This window comes from Micropterus dolomieu, linkage group LG01, assembly GCF_021292245.1.
Source record: "Micropterus dolomieu isolate WLL.071019.BEF.003 ecotype Adirondacks linkage group LG01, ASM2129224v1, whole genome shotgun sequence".
Classification (NCBI taxonomy): Eukaryota; Metazoa; Chordata; class Actinopteri; order Centrarchiformes; family Centrarchidae; genus Micropterus; species Micropterus dolomieu.
Genome location: NC_060150.1, coordinates 42,950,931 through 42,972,200, shown reverse-complemented (window position 1 = coordinate 42,972,200; position 21,270 = coordinate 42,950,931). Strand labels below are relative to the sequence as shown.

Sequence of the window (21,270 nt, the reverse complement as noted above, 5' to 3'; positions counted from 1 at the left end):
AATGATCACTTCTTGGTGGCCAAGTAGCTGAAAAATGTACCTTTTATCTTTAAGGGCCTTGTGAGAGGAAGCAGGCAATATAGTAGTCATGGGTTGTAATTTTGTTTGATACCTTTATTCCTTCCTGATAATTGGTAAACAGTGTAAGAAAAGTATTTGTGTAAAAAGAAAAAAACTGAAAGGCTGAGCTGCTGGTTATAGGAGTTATTGTTGCATGCATGAGTTGTATTTTAACCGGTGTTTGGCGGCCCAGAATCATCTCGCGTGACGCTACTCAGCCAATCCAATGTGCGCATTGCGAGTCGTGAGATACATACAGCCTGTGACAGGGAGACGAGATGAGAGACAGTCAGTGAAATAAGGGTGTCAGAAGCAATTTCTCATGACGTGCTCTAAAAGAGAACCGTAGAGAGTTTTTAATCGAGAATGGACAGACTCTTATATGTTCATTCTTCCTACGGGCAGACCGTGGCGAGCATTAAACGCGGCAGTGTGAAGAGCCATGAATGTTACGAGACAAAGCATCTTTTGAGCAAACATACCCACTCCAATGCAAACTGAGCGTACAGAAAACAAACGATTTAAGAGCCAATACGATCAATCCACCAGAAAGAGGAGCATTCGTGTGTTTGACGGTATTTAAAATCATACCTTAGGGATTTCTCTTCCCCTGATGTATTGTAAAACCTTGATATTGCACAAATCTAACACATGGCTGTAATACTGTTCTGTAGGTATTCTTCAGGTATGGACCAAGCCATCAATATAGCTTTGATATAAAGGTTCTGTAGGATTCTTAGAACCTTTAACCTGTCAAAGTAGTAGTAGTATTATTACCTAAAATCAAAGTTTTGAGAAGATGTGCAAACCTCAGCAACTTAATAAACTGTAAGTAAAAAAAGTTTCATTGTAAGTAACCGTGGCTTCGTCTGGATTACCGCTGTTCCATTTTCAGAACCGAAAGAATGACGAAGCTTCGTATGAGAAGATGCTGAAGCTGCGCAGGGACCTGAGCCGAGCTGTCACCATCCTGGAGATGATCAAGAGGAGAGAGAAGAGCAAGAGGGAGCTGCTGCATCTCACCCTAGAGATTGTGGAGAAGAGGTAAGAAAGACCGGCCTGTGAAATTGGCCCAGAGAGAGTTTGGCAGCGGTTGTTAGGGTTGTCTGCACCGCATCAACTACCTTGTTAGGCAAGTAGCTGCCATTAGGAGACTTTTTCAAAGGGATTTATGATGCACGAGTATGATAAACGCATGCCTCGCTTGTCTGATTAGATGACTGATGTCCATGAACAGATACGTCTTTGAATAACATTGTGTTTTGCAGCTGTGCTCTGGTTCCAGTGTTTTTGGAATGGTTTCTGATATGGTTTTTAAAACGCTTCTTGTTGAGTTAAAAAAAAGCTGTGAAGGTGACAGAGTCCTAGCTTTACTTTGTGGCGTTTTGGATTGCTCATGTGGTTAACCTGCATGTTTGATTATGCTTGTGTTCACTCTCATTAAAGTGAAATCCCAAGTAGAGGTCATTAGGACTCTTGTCTACAGAAAATATGTGGTCGAGTCTTTTATACTATCAATCTTGCAAAGTCAGGGTTTGCTGCTCGTGTTAATTGGGGTCACACTTGTGTACACTGTTTTGCATGCTTTATCAATTTAGAGTTCACCCTGTTTATTCAGTAGTGTCAGGAGCAAATTAGCTCATTAACTTCTGTGTCTGCTAGAATCTTGTACCCAGTCTGTTAGGCAGTACACTAGACTATATGTTTGTATTATTTTGTTTGGAGTTTTAATTTATTTTTTTCTTCTCCTAGCTCCACTTTGAATTGTTATATTTTTTCCCCCCAGTGGAGCCTTTGAGATCCATCCTAAACATGACATCTGAATGGAATGAATTTGCTCTGAAAGTAGCTGTCAGTGTGAGCTTAAATTGGACCCTTCTCCTTGAAGTGCTTTTGATTTGTAGTGACATTTCAATTTCCTCTTGTTATCCCGGCCTGGTTTCTGCCTGTGCATCAAAGCCAGTGCTCACTCCAAGATTGGACCACTCTATTCTCAGTAGATAGCTTCTCCGGCCCACTTCATGATATTTTGCTGGTGTAGAGTGACCCAGGTGTGCTGTGTGGTGTAGCCACTATGACAGAAGTGTGCTTTGGGCTTTTCTGTGCACTGAAGTTTGATGCTTTTGTCTGCTGGTTGCAGCTGTGTGGTGTTGACAGCATTAATTAGCAATAATGTTGCTGAATATTGAAGTATAAATTACAATTTTACTAAATTGACAGGGTGTTTGGTAGAGGTGGGAATCTCTGGGCACCTCACGATTCGATTACTATTCAGAGAGCTGCGATTCAATTATAAAACGATTATCGATGCATCATTTTTTTCTATAGAGGATCGCTGGATAATTACTAAGCATTTAATTTGCGTATACAGGACAGCTGTAAACCAGTTTAGTCTAAGCTTGTGCCTGATGTGTTCAGCCCTTGACTAGTAGTTTAGTTAGGAATGACATACAGCTGATAATATTACTTTGTTACTAATTTAGCGAACATTACATAAATAAATAAATAAATAAATATTTTAGCGCATTTCACAGGACTCAAGGACGCTTTACACATAGTTACAGAACAACAAACTCATTCAGGATTGAATGCCTGGGTAAAGAGCTGGGTTTTTAGTAGATCTTTGAAAGTGTCCAGAGAGGGAGCGGGTGGAGGCGGTGACGCTCCCGGCTCTGTCCCCAGAAGTGTGGTGTCTGGTGTGGGGGACAGAGAGCAGAGGAGATGTTAGATAGCGCTAACAGCCTTCACTTTTTCAGCCGTTGGGGGAAACTACAGACTTTTATTAACGGACACACAGTGACCTACGCTGCACATTTACGACCAGACTGAAACTTACTGCTAATATTTTTCCTCCGCTAACTTTCACCATCACGTTCTGCCACTCTCTCTCTCTCACTCGCTCGTCCTCACACACACAGTACGCAGGGATCTGCCGAGCGTCACCATGCTCGCAGTGTGCGAGTTAAAATCATAACTTGCGCACTGATATTAATGATTGTGTGACATTTTAGTGGGATGGTTATTCATTCTGCAGCGGTGGCGAATACAGGGGAACACTGGTCTCTCTGTTGTGCGCGCTCCACAGACGGTCCGGGCGCTGCATTTCCACCTTTTGCGTTCTGTCAACATTGCAACATTGCATCAATTAACATTTAAATAATCGATTTTGAGACATTTTTTAATCAATTCATAATCTTCCACGTCCGCATCGTGATGCATCTAAGAATTGATTATTTCTCCAACCCCTAGTGTTTGGAAGAAGAAAGTTTCGGTTTACAGCTACATGATGTGGAGAGACACAAGGAAATCTTCCTTTACTGCTTTATGATTTGTCTAAAATAACCTTGAATAAACCTTTTTAATTTGTAGGTCAGAAGTTACAAATGTACTCTAATAAATCGATGTTGTTTTAATGTTATACAAGTACAACCACTCATATCAACTTTATCTTAAATCATCTGTCCCTTTTGAGGCATTTTTCTTGTGGCCTGTTTGTGAATTAATTATGCTTTGCAAAATAGTGACTCAGTTTAACCATAGAATAATCCCTAAATCTATTCTGCAGCTGTTTTGCAAATATGGCCCTTTTTTTTTTAATGCTCACTAACTCCTCTACCATTTATTTATTTATTTTCCATCAGGAATGCAATGCCAGACCTTGGCAGCGAGGTGATGGCAGAAGCACTTGCGCAGCGAGCTCTGGTGAAGCCTGTCTACACCATCCCCATCATTCCCCTGTCCAGCAGCAACCAGTACAGACACCAGGACCACTTGGATATGAAGGACTACAAGAAAGTAAGGCCATCTATATTCACAACACACTGGCTTCCTCATTATAATGTCAGAACAGACTTTCTGGCTCTTGATGAGTGTGGGTGTTGGAACAGAATGTCTGCAGAGAAGTATCTGAAAATGTTATTGACTTCCCATTTGTCCTTCACTTGATTTAATTCACACATTGATGATGGCTGAAGTGAGGAGCGTTACAATGCAGTATACTGTACTTCATATTGAACACTGACTCAAATGAGACCTTGACATTTTTGTTGTTGAAAAGGGACGTTATTTTAAATGGCAACTAGAAGGGCACTGTGTGAGCGCAAACCCCCCCGCCAAGGCCAGTAATCCAGTCTTCTATGAAATGCAAATCCGCAAGCACAACCACAATTTAGAAAAATCTGACTTGCATACCTGCTGCCTTTGTTCCTACAGCAACATTGGAGGTGGCTGTTAATGCAGGTTCACGCATGTCCATTGAATTCAATTAATTTTGCCATAGATACCAGTGTTACAATTGTCCCGCAATGTTAATGAAAGTGAAAAATAACAAGTATTAGTACCATTCCTAAATTGAATGGGTTATTGCTTTGCCCGTGCTACACCCTCCCACCAGGTTTCAAGAAAACCATTGAGTACTTTTTTCCATAATCTTGCTGACAAACAAACTGCACTGGAAACATAACCTCCTTGGTTACTATGTATGAATTATTGGAAATCCTTGTCTTACTCAGAGTACATAACTGATTTTCTTAAGGTAACCAATTCACCATTCAAACAATTCACTGCAAATCTGAAAAGCTGCACAGGTATTAGAGGAATTCATTTTACCATGCTCTTGGGTATCCGTCAGCCAAAAGACTCTGACGCTTGTGTATCTCTATTCATGCCTGGTAATCAGTTATGTCATTGAGTCTGTAGGGTACATGCTTTATGTGCTGACTCCTTCAAACTGGAAAACATTAACTGGAAAAGCTGAGTTGCCGTATGCTTCGATAATGTAGCACTTCATTACACAGCGATAATGTGAACTCTGTGTCACCCCTTCTCATTATAACTTCATTAGCTCCAGTATCCCAACAACCCTCCCACTACAACCATCTCCCCCTTTTTTTTTTCCTCCACTCCCTCTACCAGCTGGTTGACTTTTTCCTTTTGTTTACAGATGCTCATTTTTGGTTTAACTCTGCCCCCTCCTCCCTCATCACTCTGACCCTCACTTCTTCCATTGATTTGACACAGCAGTTCTTCACTGTAGAGTCTCTGCCTCTCTGTTTGTTTTGTCCCTCACGACTAAGGACTGAATAGGATCTGACTAATCCTAGTAGAGTTGGAGTCTGTTCAGACAGGGAGGGGTCGTCCCACTGGGGGAAGTTGGGGTGAACAGTGGCACGAGGTGGATTGTGGGGGGTGGGGGGAACAGCCATCTGGCTGGGCAGCGGCATCTGGCACATGCTGCCATCTGCATATCAATGCCTCTTTTACTCACTGCTGTTTCTACACATACTCTTTGCCTGTGCGTAGACCACCAACAGTAGACTACCACAAATAGCATTGCTTTAAATCTTCAAATGCCTTTTTAGTTACGCAGACCGTGGTATAAACATTCAGCGCTGTTTCCCTCCCCTTGTTTCACAGCCGGAGAAGACGGAGGCAGTGCGAACCAAAAGGAAATATGAAAAGAAACCCAAGATCCCTCCGCTGTTGGCGCCTCAACATTCAGGGCCCTCAGTGTTCAATCCCAAGGACCTCAACCAGTACGATTTCCCCAGCTCAGACGAAGAACCCTTCTCACAGGTAACATGATTTAACTTCAGATGAGTGTGAGTTGATTTAACTTTTTTGTTGTGACGTGGTTTCAGTAAACGTTTCACACGGATTCTAATATAAGATATGAACCAACAAGGAACAGAGGCTGAAAATCACGCTTGCGTAGAAATATACTCACGGTATCAGGTGTGTAAAAGGCTATGGTTTCAAGTTCTACGCTCTTCATTTACTTAAATAGTTTTTATTGTATAGATCCATTCAGGTTCCTCAGAGGAAGAAGAGGAGAATGACCCAGATGGCTGCTATGCGTTTAGGAGGAAGGCCGGCTGTCAGTACTACGCTGTGAGTGCCCTCCTGTGACTCCCATGCTTCTATTTATAGTGCCAACAGCAGGCTGGCCAGTCTGGCTGCCCTGGCTGTTAGTCTTCCACACTGATGGACAGAACAATGCAATAACGGAGACTCACCTTTTTACTTTTCCAGTTTCTTTAATTGTTCTCAATTTTAATATGTGACACCTTCTCCTCCCTATTTTCTCTTTCTGCATGTCCTCCTCGCCTTCCTTCAGTCTCGTCCAGACCAGAGTGGCAACTGGCCCTGGGTAAGCCCGACAGAGGGCGGGCTCGGCAACCCACGCTTCCGCTACTGTCTGACCTCGCTGAACATGCCACGGCGCTGCATAGGTTTGGCACGGCGCCGCGTGGGCAGAGGGGGCAGGTGAGTTCAGTCTGGCTAGTTTGGTTTCTTCACGCTTGCTGAGATTTGATCAGTGATGCTTGGATTGTTCTGCAGGTACACAAGCAAAACAGAAGTGGATTGTTTTTCAAGTCCAGACAATTTGGCTGAATCAGAAATGATTATTTTTGGTGTTCATATTCTGTGAAGCTTTTAAGCTTTCATCATCTGTGACGTAAAGAATAAGGGTTATATGATCAGCATGTTGCGTTCATTATAGTCATGATGTACAAAAAACATTCAAATTCAGTGAAGAAAATGTAGAAATTTGAAATGAAATGTGTGTAGGAATGCAGCCAGCACCAATACTGAGCAGGGGGAATTGAGCCAAGTGTTGGCTGAAGCTGCTGAGGTTGTTTACCATACCAGCTCTTTGGCAGGTTACCAGCGATCATTTGGCGGGCACATTCTATTATTAATATCAAGCTGGCTGGTGAATTGATGAACATGACAGTTCCGTTTTGGGATTCACCTGCCTCTGTGGCCTGTAGACAAATCAGAAAACTTAACTTCCGCTGAGTTTAAATGGCAGCGTGTCCCACAGCGCACACTGATATCTCCTCAGTAAATTACACTGACGATTGAATAAAAGCACACTGGCTGGACGAGTTAGCTTGCGGCTTCCACAGTGCCAGGTGTTGTCGGGGACACCAACTGGGTTAGACGGCGTCTGTTTCACAGACACACACGAGATTAGCAATGTTCTGTTTCTGTCTGCCGTCAGCCTTATCACCATCCCCGAGGGAGAGTGAAGGGACCAGTCTGTCTTCTTCAATATGATGTGTACTTATGATAGCAATACTTAATCATGTTAGAAAGCATGGAGCTCTGTATGTTTGTTTAGGCAGCAGTCTGCCTGTGGGGGGGGGGGGGGGGGGGGGGGGGGGGGGGGGGGCAGAAGTACTTCTCCAATGATGCATCAAGGAATTGATGAAATAATCTGTAGAAGCTTCAAGTACTAAAATCATCGTTAGCTGCAGCTCTAAATACTCTGCTCAGAAAAATAAAGGGATCACTAAAATAACACATCCTAGGTCTGAATGAATGAAATAATCTCATTGAATACTCCTTTCTTTACATAGTTGAATGTGCTGACAACAAAATCACACAAATTATCAATGGAAATCAAATTTATCAACCCATGAAGGTCTGGATTTGGAGTCACACTCAAAATCAAAGTGGACGGCGTCTCCAGACTCTGTCACGTCTGTCACATGTGCTCAGTGTGAACCTGCTTTCATCTGTGAAGAGCACAGGGCGCCAGCAAATTTGCCAATCTCGGTGTTCTCTGGCAAATGCCAAACGTCCTGCACGGTGTTGGGCTGTAAGCACAACCCCCACCTGTGGACGTCGGGCCCTCATTACACCCTCCTGGAGTCTGTTTCTGACCGTTTGAGCAGACACATGCACATCTGTGGCCCGCTGGAGGTCATTTTGCAGGGCTCTGGCAGTGCTGCTCCTGCTCCTCCTTGCACAAAGGCGGAGGTAGCGGTCCTGCTGCTGGGATGTTGCCCTCCTACGGCCTCCTCCACTTCTCCTGATGTACTGGCCTGTCTCCTGGTAGCGCCTCCATGCTCTGGACACTATGCTGACAGACACAACCTTCTTGCCACAGCTCGCATTGATGTGCCATCCTGGATGAGCTGCACTACCAGAGCCACTAGTGTGGGTTGTAGACTTCGTCTCATGCTACCACTAGAGTGAAAGCACCGCCAGCATTCAGACGTGACCAAACCATCAGCCAGGAAGCATAGGAACTGAGAAGTGGTCTGTGGTCACCACCTGCAGAACCACTCCTTTATTGGGGGTGTCTTGCTAATTGCCTATAATTTCCACCAGTTGTCTATTCCATTTGCACAACAGCATGTGAAATTGATTGTCAATCAGTGTTGCTTCCTAAGTGGACAGTTTGATTTCACAGGAGTGTGACTGACTTGAAGTTACACTGTGTTGTTTAAGTGTTCCCTTTATTCTTGTGAGCAGTATATAATGCAGACGTGCCTAAGGTGTATCCTTGGTTATTCTGACATTTCAGCCAGCACCACACAATTTTGCAATTGTACAACATGTAGAAACGTCACTGTGCATGACCTAGTTAACAACGAAGCCTTTGCTGTGGTACCAGCCACAAGCCAACTAAAGTGTTTAACCCCACTAGTTGTAAGGCTCTAGAAATGCAAAAATGTCATCTCTTCTCCTCCTTTTGCTGGATTTTTAAAAAGCATAACCGCCTCATGAAGCTGCAGCTCGGCGGTAAACTTTGAGTCTTGTTCCATTGCATAAGTGTTTGCTGAACTGCATGTTTTTGCGATTTTATGTTTTTTGCGCAACACTACTATATTTGGTACTGGCCCACTGGACGTTGTAATTAAATGAATGGAATGCCGAACTTGTGCAACGCTCTGGCCACGACCAATGATGATGTTGAAATGTACTGATAATGACTACAGTGTGTTTTTCATTTCGTCTGGCCTCACTTGAGGTTTTTAAACAGCTCACTGATGGGGATTTGTTCTAATGGTTTTTGGTTTTGTTTCAGGGTCTTGTTGGACAGAGCGCATGCAGATCTAGACAGCATCTGTCAGAGCCTAGACTCTGACCCAGAGCACAAACCACTCGCCTCACCACTTCCAAGTTCTCCGCTCCGCAACTCCAACGCCAGTACCTCACAAACCAATACCTCGGACCCAGCCAGCTCCTCCCACCTTCCCTCCTCTTCATCACTCCTGCCATCATCATCGGCAACATCTGTGGACCTCAGCCAGATTCTTTTGAACATTAAATCTTGCCGCTGGAGGCACTTCCGACCACGGACGCTATCCCATCACCCCTTGGGTGGAGGAGACTTGCCTCGCAGAGGATTTAGGGATTATAGCCGAACAGTGTCAGGACTAAACCGGACCCTGTCTGGAGGAGCCAGCTCCCAGAACCGCACCGGCCCAGCCCCCACCCCTGTCAATGGTGAGTCAGTTGTTTCCTCTGCCATGCTGCTCAGCGTTTTCTTTTTCATCTTTGGCATTGTAAGTGTTTTCATTGGTCTGAACACAGAGTGGAACAGTTCACTTTGTTGCATTATTGCATTGTAAGCTGAGGTCTCTTGGCGCCACAAGGAGCGAGTTTAATATAGTTTTGATAAAGTGTCATTCTACAAGGTTAGTGGCTCTGGCAGTTATTTCTGGGAGTAAATTTAGCAAACCCTGATACCGGGATTAAAGAAGTAGTTGAATTCATTCTGAGCATCAGTCAGAAATACCGTTTGCCTTCTGTTAATATAGCAATTACTGTTTGAACATTTACTTTCTTTTAGCGTCTGGCCCAACACATTTTAGGCCGTTTTGTGTGGCTCTGGGTTCTGTCTTTTATTTATTGTATGGAGGTTTTAGCCTGGTCTTATTTTTATTGATGGTTTAGACTGCACTTAGTGTTGCCCTTTGCTATGTTGCTCTAGAGTGTGATCTATTATTATTTTTATGGGCACTTTTACTCATGATATTCCAACCTTGTGACATACTGTTTCAGTGCCATCTATCTTATGCTGGTAGTCTGTAACTCATTGCTATTGCTGTCCACATTAGTTAGTGTATTGTGAATTAGTCTGTTAAACAAATACTGCAATGGCACAGTCCTGCTTATTGATTAGCAATAGGGCTGCAGCTAATGGCTGTTTTTATTGTCGATTTAAGCTGTCGTTTTTATTTTCTTGATTAATCGATTAGTTGTTTGGTCTATAAAATGTCAGAAAATTGAGAAACATTTCGCTCAGTTCCCAAAGTGCAAGTCCTCAAATGTCTTGTTTTGTCCACAACCCAAAGATGTTCAGTTTAATGTCATAGAGGAATAAACAAAACCAGAATATATTCACATTTAAGAGAATTTGTCTTAAAAATGATTCAAAACAATTTAATCAGAATAGTTGACGATTAATTTAATAGTTGACAATTAATCGATTCAGCTCTAAGCAACATTGCCTAGAACTACAGGTATTTAAGGTGTCCCTTTTGTGTTTTATGTTCAACGCTTTATTTTCTTTGAAATCTTAAATGCTGCATTGTTTACATCCATGTTTGCTAGCTTGCAGCCCTCTCGTAGCTTGCCATCGTTGGCACATTGCTCTGCTTCTGTGCAAATCAAAGCAACTGTCACTTGGCAGAGTGGTGGCAGGAATTTATATCACATTGCCTGCATGCATGTGTGTGTGTGGATCCACTTGTAAAAACATTGCTTAGTAAAACTAGGTGTCAAAAACGTGACAGGTTATGTATTTCTCTTTTTTTTTTTTAAATGATATAGCAGAATCACTTGAGGCTTGACAATTTATCTGTCTCATGGGACATATTGTCACCTCCCCCAACCCTAATAGAGGTTGAATAAATCCTCAAAGTGTCAAGAATAGATTGTTTAGAGCTCAGGCAGATGGCGTGGCAGGAAAGGCTGCCCGCTTTGACCATCAGAGGATCGTCTCTGTCCGACTTCAGCTCTTCATCGCTCAGTGCAGAAAACCTCAAAAATTAGAGAACTGCCTTTGTGGTGTGCATAGGGGACGGATGTAATTGGAAAAGATTCTACATGCATAAAATGATGTGAGGCGCCGTTGTTAATTGATTTTGTGTGACTGTGAATATTCCAATGGCGAGAAAAGCAAGTTAGACTTAAAAGCCAGCTCGGTGTTGTTTAGTTGAGATTTACTGCTACTTATGTGTAACACGTTTTGATGAGGCACCTCCAAAGGTAGATAACCCTGCTCCAGCCTGGGCTCCCATGCTGCTGGTAAATCACATGAACTTTCCGCTTTCAGACCCTCTTTCCATATTATAATACATTAATTCCTGCTCCCATGGCTCGGGGGAGTCAATTAGAAATGGTCTTGTATAAATAGATCCATGAGACGTGCAGGAGTGCGTCTGGGCTGGTGGCTGTAGAGAGGGTCACTTTGGGCCACACTGGGCTGGTTCAGGAACACAGTACAGTGTCAAGCAATTACAAGTGAAATGACTTCATCAGAAATTTGGCCCCGCTTGCTTCAAACATCCTAATCTGTCTAGTGCAAGTTTAAGGGGTTATCTCATTTTGTTTAGGTAAATGATGGATTTTCCACACAGATATTCGAAGTCTGAATGTATTAAAACTTGGCCACTGTCACATGTGTCACTTGTGGAATAATTGTGAACTATGTTAAGATTTTGTTTCACAGGTGTTTTTTTTTTTAACAATGTCTTAGCAATGATTAGGGCTGGAAAGGTTCTGAAACCGAGACAGAAAGGTGACACACCCTCTCCCCGGACTGTTGAACTCTCATTAAGACTTTGTGGCAGCAGTAGCGGTGGAGGCCTATATCGTATTTGTATTTTAGTGTTTATTTACTACTTGAATCTGCTGCTCTCCCCTTCTGTTCTCCCCACACACACACATTGCCTGCACCTCTGGCCTTTCAAACACCCCGGCTTTCCCCACCTCTTTCTGTCTCTCTCTCTCCCTGTATGTGTGTCTGCTGGCTTTCTCAGCAGTACTTTTAATAAAGTCGCCGCGTTTAATAAATTCACCCGTTCAGCATTCAGTTTTCAAGTGTGCCGCATGTAGATCGAAGCCGAAACTAACTTGAGTGAGTGACATCTATCGTAGTGCGTTCACTGTAAAATTTCTACCGTGGCCGCTTAATGTAATATCAGATCACATCTCTGTGTTTCTCTGCAAAATGCAAAAGTGGGTTGCCAAATATACTTTGGCAGGTGCTAATATACCTGGCCGGGCTGCACAAGTAAAGTATATGTGGGAAAAAAAACTGTATTTAAAGTTAGTGCAAGCTGTAGGCCTATATTGTAAATATTACACCTTAGACTAATTTTACTGTCCTCCAGCTGCATGTGTCACGTGAATATATTGGTCCAGTTAAGATTGAGTGATCATGACAACAAATCTGACTACTTTAATTAACCACATGGAGAAAAATAATTTTTTATTTTTTTTAAACTTGGGGGGAAAACTGAGGAATGAATCAAACCGTGGCTCAAAAATCGAGGTCTGAACCGAACGGTGGATTTGGTATATTGTTACACCCCTACTGCTGATTGAACACTGACAATCTTCAAAACTAGTTATAAAATCGTTCTGAAGGTATCAAGTCATGAAATATATACATATATATTAAAGCAACAGAAGATAACTTATTCATGTAAGCCTGTATTTTTCATCTTTTGTGATCGATGCCTGTATTTGGTCAAATAATAAATAGTAGCCACCTTGAGGGTTATTACAGTAATTAAAGTGAAATGAGGTAAATCATTTGTTGTGGAGTATGCCCACAGCATGGAGTTATGAGTTGGCGTTGCTTTGTTTTGGTGTTTTTCTAGAGTCATTCATCTCGAGCCTAATCTCAAGACATTCTGATTTAGGAACTCAGTATGTTTTCTTTATTACTCTCCTCAGAGCGCGCTATAAGATATTACTACTGGACATGTGGCGGCCCTGATTACGGCTGGGTATTGTTTGTAGTTTCATCATTAATGAAAAAGGCCTATCTGCATCAGCAAGACATGTTGACATGTCACAGTAAGAAAAACAGGTGTGTGAATGAGAGCTGAATTCCATTTAGCTGCTTGGGTTTCAGGGTGCTGAAATTGTACATGTTCACGCTATCGGGCTTACTGCAACCCTCGAATAGAACAGAGCTGTATTTAATGTTAGTGGGAAAAGCACAGGTATTAATTCTATCACAAATCAAAATGTCTGCTTTGAAAAAGGCCTACATGATACTTGAGTTATCAGCTCCAATACCAAAGCAGTACCTTTGTTGGATATGTTTTTCTGATAATTATGAACATGTTTAACAAACTCCTTGTTTATTTTGTGAGAAGCAGCTGTACAGGAATGTTGCTTTTAGTCTTTTAGTCTAGATTGGTTGGAAGTTATATTCAGCTGACTCATGAAAGAACAAGTAAACAAGAGTCTGACCACAAACTGCCAAATTTCGTTGCTTGACAATTTTTCATCCTCCAAATTTCATCCTGCCCAACTGACATTGTTGAGGTTTAATAGTCAACCCTAGCTCTGATACCATTTCGAAATAGTTCTGTCAAATTTGGTTTCCTTAGTTTATCACTTGTTCAGAGTAGGGCTGCACAATTCATCTAAGAGCAATCACGATGTCGTCTTGTGCGATTACAAAAAGTGTGCGATTTTAAAACTCTGCAGTCTGCTCATTATCTCCGCCCACACCGGGCTCTCACATGTGGGGGGAAAAAACAGATAAGCCTACGTACAATGAGAAAAAATGATTTATGAGCAGTCTGCGAGTAACTTTTTAAGACAACAACCTGCCGTAACCCCCCCGCCCCGCCCCACTGCTAATTGTTCAAAACATAATCGGAGCACCGAGAGAAATGCCGGTGCTCCAGAGAGAGAGAGAGAGACGTCGTCAGCAGCTACAGCGGTAAGATAGAAGAAAACTGGGAGAGGATAAGGGTGGTTTGGGTTTGGCTCGCCATTCAACGTTCGCTGTATCGGTGCATTTACTTGTTAAACTTTTCACAGAGCCGACATGCTTGTCAGTCACTTTTCATCAGCCGACCAATCACAGCCTGGATGGGGCGGGACATTAGAAAAGTTTGACATGCAGCAAATAATTAAATGTTGAACAATATGATTATTGACAAGTTAGTACTTAGCATTAACAAATTAAAGACCAATGTAGAGCCTTTTGCTTGCACAAGGATTAAATGAATAAAAACAAGCCACAGAAATGAAACAGCTGTAACTGGATTTCATCTTCAACTTTTGGTAAAATAGTATAGTATTATATGAAATTATAATGAAACTAAACATTATACTCTTTATTTAATACACTCATGTACATTTCCTCCTCCAGGTTGTGGATAGAGACTCTGCATTTGACAGATGTACATTGAGCCGGTGCCAGTGTGCCAATATTTGCTGCTCCTAGCCGCCTCCTCTGTAGAGCAACACGCTCACCTTGTTTCGTTTTACATCTGTTTTACTAGTTAGTTATAAATATTGTTTAACTTTGTTCAAGTTGAGAAATATACATTTCAAAGTCAGTATTTTGTGCATTTTCCTTGATAGTTAAGCAAGTAGACTCATAGTACCATTTGTTCCTTGTACAGTCGTGCAAGGTTGAGTGAGAGCTGCCTCAGGGGTATAAACCAGCTTTGTGTTTGATAAGCCTTCAAACTGGGCTCTTACTAGCTTGTATTTCATTTGTCTTTACCTCGAAATCTGTCGCAACACGCCCACATCAGCCAGACCCTTGTGGTGTTGTGCTGCAGCGCTCTTGCCACCTGAAAGCCCACTGAGGCATCACTTTTGTATACACACACAGATAAGTGTCAAAAATTCAGTGACTGTTATTTCAAGTTACCATCATGCTGGGAGCATGTTGATTAGGAATGGGGTCCTGTCTTCAAAAGCTGCCAGCTTTACAATTATTGCATTGTTATGTTGATAATTGTAATATTTCAGAAGTGTTTCCCTCCTGACCAAAAGAGAAAATTTGAGAAAACTAAATGTTGTCATTCCAGTTTAAAAGCTGTTACAATGTTAACTTGATGAGTACCTGCACAAATATTAGCAGCTGATCGCTTCAGTACAAAAATATCTTTATTGTTGCGGTCTAAAAAACCCACCAAATCAAAACCACTACTTGTTATGTTTGTTGTCAGTGTGCTCTGGTTAAGATTCTCAGCTAAGTGTCACATAAACCGACTGAACCACACAGTAAACAACATCCAGATTCTGGTTTTGACCGGTGCGTCTGGTCCTTCCTGTCCACAGTGTTCACGGCAGAGCAGTACCAGCAGCACCAGGAGCAGCTGGCCGTCATGCAGAAACAGCAGCTGGAGCAGAGCCAACAGCAGCAGCAAGCCAATAAACCTGCAACAACTACCAACACACAGGTCAGTAAGGAGGACACACAACTTTAAAGCCTCTCCTACACCTGTGTTTGCAGGGGAAAAAAGATTTTAACACAAAAAAGCAGAGCTGTAGCAGCCATTATGGGTGTTAAAAGTATTGTAGGAGGAAGAAGGTTTTATCAGGTTTTGAAATTGAATCCTGGTCAGATTTGGATCTACTTCTACCTACTGGTACTTTACTTCCCTGCCTGTTTTTGGCAGTTCGTGTCATTTTGTGTAACATTTCATGCATACTTTTAAGACCAAATTAGAGGTAAAGTGGAGCTTGGTTAAACTAAATCAGCCAGACTTCTCCCAATATGGAAATCATTTACAGTTGAAGGTCAGTTCACCCATCCTTAGGAAATGGGACACATCCTCATTCCCACGAGCAGTATTAATGCCACTGGCTGCGTTCCTGTTTAGCAGCAGAAGTGCTGAGCTCAGTAGTTTTGAACATTTTAGCAGAGCGGTCAAATCTTTGGCACACACCCACTGTTTTTCCCCCCTTTCTGTTTTCCATCTAGGCACTTGTGTCTAAGACGTTGGACCAGGCCAGCGCCCAGTTTGCGGCTTCGGCCCTCGTCACCACAGACCAGCTGCTGGCCTTCAAGTCCAAAGAGGAGCTGGTGCTGGCAAGTGGAGTCAATGGTGTCCTGGCAGGTGCAGGTGGGTGTCACTTATGTTGCTACTGACTTATTTTACTTGTTTAACCAATAAATTGTTTTGTACTTATATTTGAAAAATGAACACACAGATCCAGATTTGTAGCTGTGCACCCACTGTCAGCCGTCCTCCCCCCTTCCGCTTGTGTATGTAACTGTTAGTTATTTCAACAACACCATTACCAACAGTCTTAAAAATTACCTTAGTGTTGCATCAACACTTCATTGACAGTGTCAGCAATAACACTGTAAGTTTCACAAAGATAGGATTTATTACGTTGCTGTTGTACTAGATTGCATTAGATTGTGCAAACGCACTCTTGTCTTGTCATTGAATTTGCCTAACTCTTGAAATACAGCCAAAGAAAACAAGTGTGGGGAAAAAAAGATGTTTTACTGCCTTCCTGTGTTGTCCTCGCTGCTTTTTTGTTTTCATTTGTATTTACATGAGCGCCTCTCTGTTCACCAGGTGTTTTCAAAGGCTTGCACCTCTCCAGCACCACCGCAGCCCTTCACCAGACCAACCAGTCGACGCACACTACCACCTCCGTGGCCCCAACTTTCCTCCAGCCCTCCTCCAACTCGGCCACTCCTTCCCCCGCCAATGCCGTCCCCACCTCCCTAACCTCCACCCCCAGCGCCCACGCAGCAGCAGCGCTGGGGATCCTGGGATGCAGCGCCGCCAACGCCACCCCCGCCACCACTCAGGTTCTCATCGGGAACAACATCTGTCTGAGCGTGCCGTCGGCTGCCAGCCTGGCCGGACGCCACATTCCCCGGACCCTCGGCAACGTGCCACCCTCTGCCTTAAAGCTGTCCGCCACCACCAACATACAGATGCCCAAAGTCTCCGGAGCATCGCCCATGGACCTTGGCTCAAGGTGAGGCTTTGATACACTAGAAAAAAATTTAAACATTTATATTAAAGAGCATTAAAGGAATAGTTCAACATCTGGGCAAATTTTTATTCATTCTTATTTGTTTCTTTCTTGCTGAGAGTCATTCTCACGTAAATACAAGTGAATACAAGATTACACCCAGCATCAGGTTAACATACTTTAACCTGAAACAGGAGGAGACGGCTTGCCGGCTCTGTGCAAAGGCATCCTCTGTGGAAGCCAGTGCACCCAGCCATAAAATAGTGAGGCACTAACCCCCCATAAAACTACAAATGTCTCGCTGTTATAAATATAAATATTATGTTGATTAATGAGCTTTATAGGTGCTGCTAGGTGGATTTTCTTTGGACAGATCCAGGCTACATATTTCCTGTCTTTTCCAGACTTTAAGCTAAGCTAATCATCCCCCCTGGCTGTGGCTTCATATAGCAAGTGATATCAATCTTCTTACTTCACTCCTGGCAAGAAACATTTTTGATTGACTTCATACTGATTCAGAATAAACAGACATTTAGCCACGGGCTTAAATTACTTTTCACTCAAAATTAAGCAGCACAGACGTAAAGCCTCCACACAGATGTGGGCGATCAGACGATAGTTTGATTCCTTATGGCATCATCTCAAACAACGCCTCCATGTTCCAGAGATGACAGAGAACACACATTAATAAAGAAAAAAAGATATATATAAATGTGCATACACAGAAGAAGAGAACTTTATTGTTAAGTTTGTTACTGTTGTTGTAGCTGTGTTAGATTTATCTTTTTTGTGTGTAATGTGTGTTTGTAGATAAGCAACACTAAAGCCTTTGCATTAACATACAATCCCTGCTTTAAGTATTCAGCAAATATCTAAATATTGCCAACGCAGTGTCTGCCAGAGATAAAGCAGCCGAGATTGCCACAGAACTCAGACACGGAATCCACATAAGTCCTGGAAGAAGATCGGAAATAATGTGACGTCAGAGCTGTATTCACGTACAGAGAGAAAGAGATCTGTCGCCTGAGATCTGGGACAGTTGAAGATATAGTTTTGTCAAAATAACACGGTGCGCAGGAGATAAAGAACACCAGCGTTAATCTTCTCCTCTCGTCCACAGGGATAATCATGACGAAGACAAGCCAGCACTGAACAGTATAGCAGACAACACAGTGGCCATGGAGGTGACGTAGTAGCGGTGCAGTGAGGAGTCCACTCTTTAGGTGCTGTGCATCGTAGCATCGGGAATGCAAAAGGGACAGCGGGACTCTGACGCAGACTGACAGAATGATGAGGGGCTGCGGCCGTTAGCTTGCAATTCTCATCTCTCATACTTTTTAAACCTTCTTTGTTTTGTTCTGTTTGTTTTTTTTTTGTTACTGTTAAAAGTTCAAGATTGACATCTGTAAATTATGAATATGGCAAAAATTAGTATCTGTACAGCAACTACATATTTGTAATATCCCCCTTGTATATATTACTTGAATACAGAACTGTCCATTTGTGATGTTTTGCACTTGGGAGTCAAACTTAAAGGAAAAAAAAGTAAGCCAAGTAACTTGTGGCGAGTGAGAGATGTGGGAGTTGTATAGAGATAAATTTTATCACATCATGTGCATGGTGCGGAGCCTGCTGTTTTTATCTATTTATTGTGCTGTGTTTACAGGTTTTTGTTTTGTTTTTTGTTTTGTTCTTTTATTTGTACACTGTACCTTTGTTGGTTCCTGTGCTGTAGTAAATGTTAGGTAGCTACGGACTCCTGGGTATTTTTGTAAATTGTGAACACAAAGCAGGTTCCCCCCCACCCCCCCACCCCCCACCCACGTTTATTTTGGGTCCCTGTGCTTCTCTCTGTGGATCATGTGAAAACCAATGGTGATATACATACAGACCGTGAGGCCAGGAGAACGAGAATGAAGAGGAGGCGGTGTGTTGGCGGCTGACTGTGGTTCACTTGGAGAGTGAGCTTCCATTAACATTGTCCCAAACACAAGTAACAAAACAGGGGTGAAGTCTCTTCCCAGAAGCCTCTGCTGCTTCTAATTAAAGCACTATTTTGTTTTCGTCTGTTTTTGTTCATGGTTTTGATAAATATCAATGCTGCTTTTGTATTTTGTTTGTTTTAAAAGGGGTGGTTCTTCATTTTCATGCAAGCAGAGTCCCCTCTATATTTGTTTTATCCCACAAAACATTTTTGTAAAACAAAAAATCAGTTATTTTTGTATTTCTTTTTTTTTTTTTCTTGTGGTAAACTTGATTGTAAGCTTTTCGTTTATTGAAAGACTTCATTCTTTTGTTCATTTGTTACTTGTTCGTGCATAGGTGATAAGGGAGGTGAATGGGCAGTAATCGCTGTACGTGTTTCATCATTCCAGTTTTTAATAACAAAAAATGCTAATGAGGGGACGGAGGAGTTGTGGGAAAACCGCCGTTTTCTCCTGTCTTCCCCTTTTTTTCTTTATTTTCGTTTTTTCTTTGAAAAAAGAATCTCCAGACGGCTGCAAGGCCAAAAACCACAAGTATTGGGTGCCTTCCTTTGGGGAATTTTATGTACTCTCTTCTGTGAAGAGTTAGGCACAAAGGCAGCATTACTTAGTAGTGCTTCTCGTCTTTGTCAGAATCTGAATGCCCAGTCCAATGGCAGGATATATCCTTGAGGTTTACTTGTCCCACCTGGAGGCTGAAAAGACTAAAAAAAAAAATGTGACAGAACTCTCACTAAAATAAGACAATAAAGCCCAGGGCATTAAATGTGAATTGTTTGGACTCTGGTGTCTTTTATATATGCGTGTTGTATACGTGTGTGGTGGGGGGGGGGGCATAAATCTCTTGACACAGTCACATTGTAGGGACTTGCCTTCCTTTATAAGGACAAAATCATGTAAATAATCCGATTTTAGGGTGAAGGTTTAGGCAGGTAGTAGTTACAGTTAGGATAAGTCTCCAGGAAATTGATGTAAGTCAATGAAAAGTCCTCTGAAGTGATGGAAACACTTGTGCGTGTGTAAATATAGGAACTGAAAAGTGAGGAAGTACAAGAATGAAGCAGCACTATTTGAGTTTGCTGTCTCTCTTATGAAGTGTGATCTTCATACACTCAATGGTTTTTAGTAATTTTAGTTCATGTGAAAATTTGGGGTCTTTTGAAGCTAGCAGGTAGATACAGCTAGCCAGCTATTGCTAAAGTCTCTCAGGCCTCTTAATGCTTGGTCATTGGTCCCAACTTGAGACTTAAATGTTTCTTTTATCCGTGTCTGACCAGTCAGGGACTAGACTCCCTCGAGTCCTCATTTAGCGAGTTTAAGCCAGATGTGGGTTAGCTTAGCATAAAGACTGGAACCAGGTGGAAACAGCTAGCCCGCTATAGCTTGCCCCCATAAAACCACAACTTGTCGTTTTTAACTAAACTAACATGTTCATTAGTGACCTTTGGATGTGCTAATAGGCACATTTGAACAGAGCCGGGTTAGCTGGTCTTAATGCAAAGCTGCAAGCTCAAGCCACCAATATTTAGCATTTTACAGATTGTTGGGTGGTATTAATCTTGTCGTCTAACTCTTGGCAAGAAAGCAAAGCAGGGAAGCAAAATCTGCCTACCAGCATCTCAGAAGCTCACTTATTAACACATTGTGTCTCGCTCGTTTAATTCGTACAGTGAAGTAGTTGTAAAAATGACAATTTGTAGGGGTTGTGTTCTTGAGTCAATCTTGGTTGGGTGCAGTTATTTCCTGAAGTCTTATCATCATTGTGAGGTGGCCGGGAAAACTCCCGAGACGCGGAGGAAATCGCCCCACCCAAGTTACTTCACTCCTGTTCTCCTCTATTGTCTTGAGGGGGGGCAGAAATCCCAGAGAGGGATATTGCAAAATGTAAACAGGTGAAAAAACTAAATGGTCTCAGGGCTAGAAAGTAGTTACTGGAAGTTAATATAAGAAAATGTGTCTTTGTAATTTGTGTAAGAGTTTTTAACTAGGCAGCTGTCCTCACTGCTGTCAACAGGCTGAGTGGTCCTGCAAGGTGGACTCGTGAGCTGCATCTCACCTCGCACACTTTACACACTTAGTTCTGCCTCAGTGTTTAAGGAAGAATAAAACAACACAGACACAAAATCCCTGTGGCGACACAGCTGTGTACATATGACTCTCTCATCAGAGGCCAAATTACTTCCAAGTTTTTCAATTTAGCCCTGCCAGCTTTTTTCAGCCACAGATTATTTATGCCGGAGAAGAGAAATCACTCAGTAAGACACCCGGCCCACCTCACAATCTGCAGGGTGGGCGTTAACCCTGCCACATGCCTTCTCATTACTATAGTGAGCGATTTTTATGGTGCAGACCTGAAATAAAGTTGTTTTTCTCATCAGCTTTTCTGGGTGTTAACAGTAGCTTTGTGGCTGAAATAAATCACTGATGTCGTCTGGGGAAGATAGCTGTAACTGTAGCTCATATCTTGGAATTTTTCCATTAAATTCACAACACATTT

General features: G+C 42.4%; 1 protein-coding gene across 2 annotated transcripts in view; it reads left to right on the top strand.

Moving 5' to 3' along the window:
* LOC123962206 (enhancer of polycomb homolog 1-like) overlaps positions 1-19,545 on the top strand; it is a 36,469-nt gene extending 16,924 nt beyond the window's left edge. For both annotated transcript variants that reach the window (XM_046038313.1, XM_046038249.1), the window contains 10 exons: positions 956-1,104; positions 3,702-3,855; positions 5,476-5,634; positions 5,860-5,949; positions 6,176-6,324; positions 8,882-9,303; positions 15,127-15,248; positions 15,773-15,914; positions 16,380-16,791; positions 17,909-19,545. In XM_046038313.1, the coding sequence (XP_045894269.1) occupies positions 956-1,104; positions 3,702-3,855; positions 5,476-5,634; positions 5,860-5,949; positions 6,176-6,324; positions 8,882-9,303; positions 15,127-15,248; positions 15,773-15,914; positions 16,380-16,791; positions 17,909-17,981 (1,872 nt within the window). In that variant the 3' untranslated portion in view covers positions 17,982-19,545. The remainder of the gene's footprint in view (positions 1-955; positions 1,105-3,701; positions 3,856-5,475; positions 5,635-5,859; positions 5,950-6,175; positions 6,325-8,881; positions 9,304-15,126; positions 15,249-15,772; positions 15,915-16,379; positions 16,792-17,908) is intronic.
* The last annotated feature ends 1,725 nt before the right edge of the window (positions 19,546-21,270 follow it).